Source organism: Brassica napus, chromosome C3 (genome assembly GCF_020379485.1).
Source record: "Brassica napus cultivar Da-Ae chromosome C3, Da-Ae, whole genome shotgun sequence".
Lineage (NCBI taxonomy): Eukaryota > Viridiplantae > Streptophyta > Magnoliopsida > Brassicales > Brassicaceae > Brassica > Brassica napus.
In genome coordinates, this window is record NC_063446.1 from 51,636,896 (window position 1) to 51,638,287 (window position 1,392).

The following is a 1,392-nucleotide window of genomic DNA, read 5'->3' on the forward strand; positions in this document are numbered from 1 at the left end:
AAGACAAGCATGATAACAAGAGTTGCATTTATAAAATAGACATTATCACAACACGGTTACTAAAACATCAGAACAAGACACTGAAACTAAAAACATCACCACAAGACACAGAAACTAAGAAGAGACAGGAACTTAAAAAACATTGCACCAAGAAGAGACAGGAACTTAAAAAAAACATTGCACCAACTTAATGAACATCGAATTTTCTTCTTAGCCTAGAGCTAATTTGAGAGCAAGTCAGTAATCAGCTTCTTCTTCGGAGCTTCTTCATACTCAGCAAGCGGTTATGTCTCTGCAATTAATGAGTCAAGTAGCTTCATCTTTGATAACTTCTCCTTCATAGTCAAATCCTGCATCTTAATGTTCCACATACTTTGAAACTCAGACAGCGCCTTCCCATCCTTCCCGTCTCATGCCATCTTCTTCTTACCATGGCCCTTTGAGGCCTTGACACCCGGTGGACGAATGGTTCCTTCCTCGTTCTCACCAGTGGTGGTTTCGGTTGCGTGAGAGGTTGAAGATTGTGCACTGTCATCACACTTTCTCCTTTTAGCACTACCTTCGGTTTTAGAAGTAGAAAGTTCACACCATTTCTGGTCATTACGCAGTTCCTTCCAAGCATGTTCAAGGATGAATTTTTGTTTTGGTTGTTGTAGAAGATTTCGTGAGCTAACTTGAGAACATCATTCTCATTTTGACCGCTACTCTTCTCTCTACTTGAAGTTTCATAAGACCCATAAAACTTGTTGACAAGGTCATTGATATTCTGCCATCTTTGCTTACAATGACTAGCCTCTCTCTGTTCACAAGCTGCCACCTTGGGACTTGCCGCAAAGTACGCAGCTATTCTTTTCCAGAAAGCACCAGCTCTTTGCTCATTCCCAACAAAAGGGTCTTTACTTGTGTTTAGCCAGGCGCTGATGAGGACAACATCATCAATAGGCGTCCACTTCCTCCTTTGAATACGCTCTGCAGGAGTGTCTTGACTTGGAATTGAAGCTTTCGTGGGTTGAGTGAAAAACAGAGGGACTTGTGAGGAACAGAGCTCGACACTGTCTTGAACATAACCAAAGACAGTGTGTTGCTGACTTTGAAGAAGGTCAACAAAGTTTGACGTCGGAGTATATGAATTGGAATCCATATCCGAATGTGTAAAGAGAGAAAGAAAAGAAGAGAGAAAGAAAAGAACTCGATTTTTGATAGAAGGAAGAGAAGAAGAATGTGTTTTTGATAGAGTTAATACAAGAAGAATGAGTTTTATAGAATAGAAGAATGAAAGGGGCATTGATCAAAGCGTTCATAACACTCAACCAATTGGAGTTGACATATAGCTAACACATCGACTTCTATCAAACATTTTCCAACTATTTATTACCTATCTTAACTTCAATC

The 1,392-nt window shown here is 39.9% G+C and overlaps 1 protein-coding gene across 1 annotated transcript; it reads right to left on the reverse strand.

The window, feature by feature from the left end:
- Window positions 1-410: 410 nt before the first annotated feature.
- LOC106425048 (glutathione S-transferase T3-like) lies at window positions 411-1,141 on the reverse strand. The gene is made up of 2 exons (XM_048749756.1): window positions 784-1,141; window positions 411-559 (listed from the first exon to the last, which is right to left on the reverse strand). Exons 1-2 carry the CDS (start codon window positions 1,139-1,141, stop codon window positions 411-413), a joined length of 507 nt encoding a protein of 168 aa, XP_048605713.1.
- Between the last annotated feature and the right edge of the window lie 251 nt (window positions 1,142-1,392).

What these genes read in the sequence shown, in the direction of transcription:
- LOC106425048 (XM_048749756.1), bottom strand. Translation starts at nt 1,141, where the DNA reads ATGGATTCCAATTCATATACTCCGACGTCAAACTTTGTTGACCTTCTT. An exon ending in ACAGAGAGAGGCTAGTCATT is followed by an intron (nt 560 to 783) that starts GTAAGCAAAGAT and finishes CTAAAACCGAAG; the next exon opens with GTAGTGCTAAAAGGAGAAAG.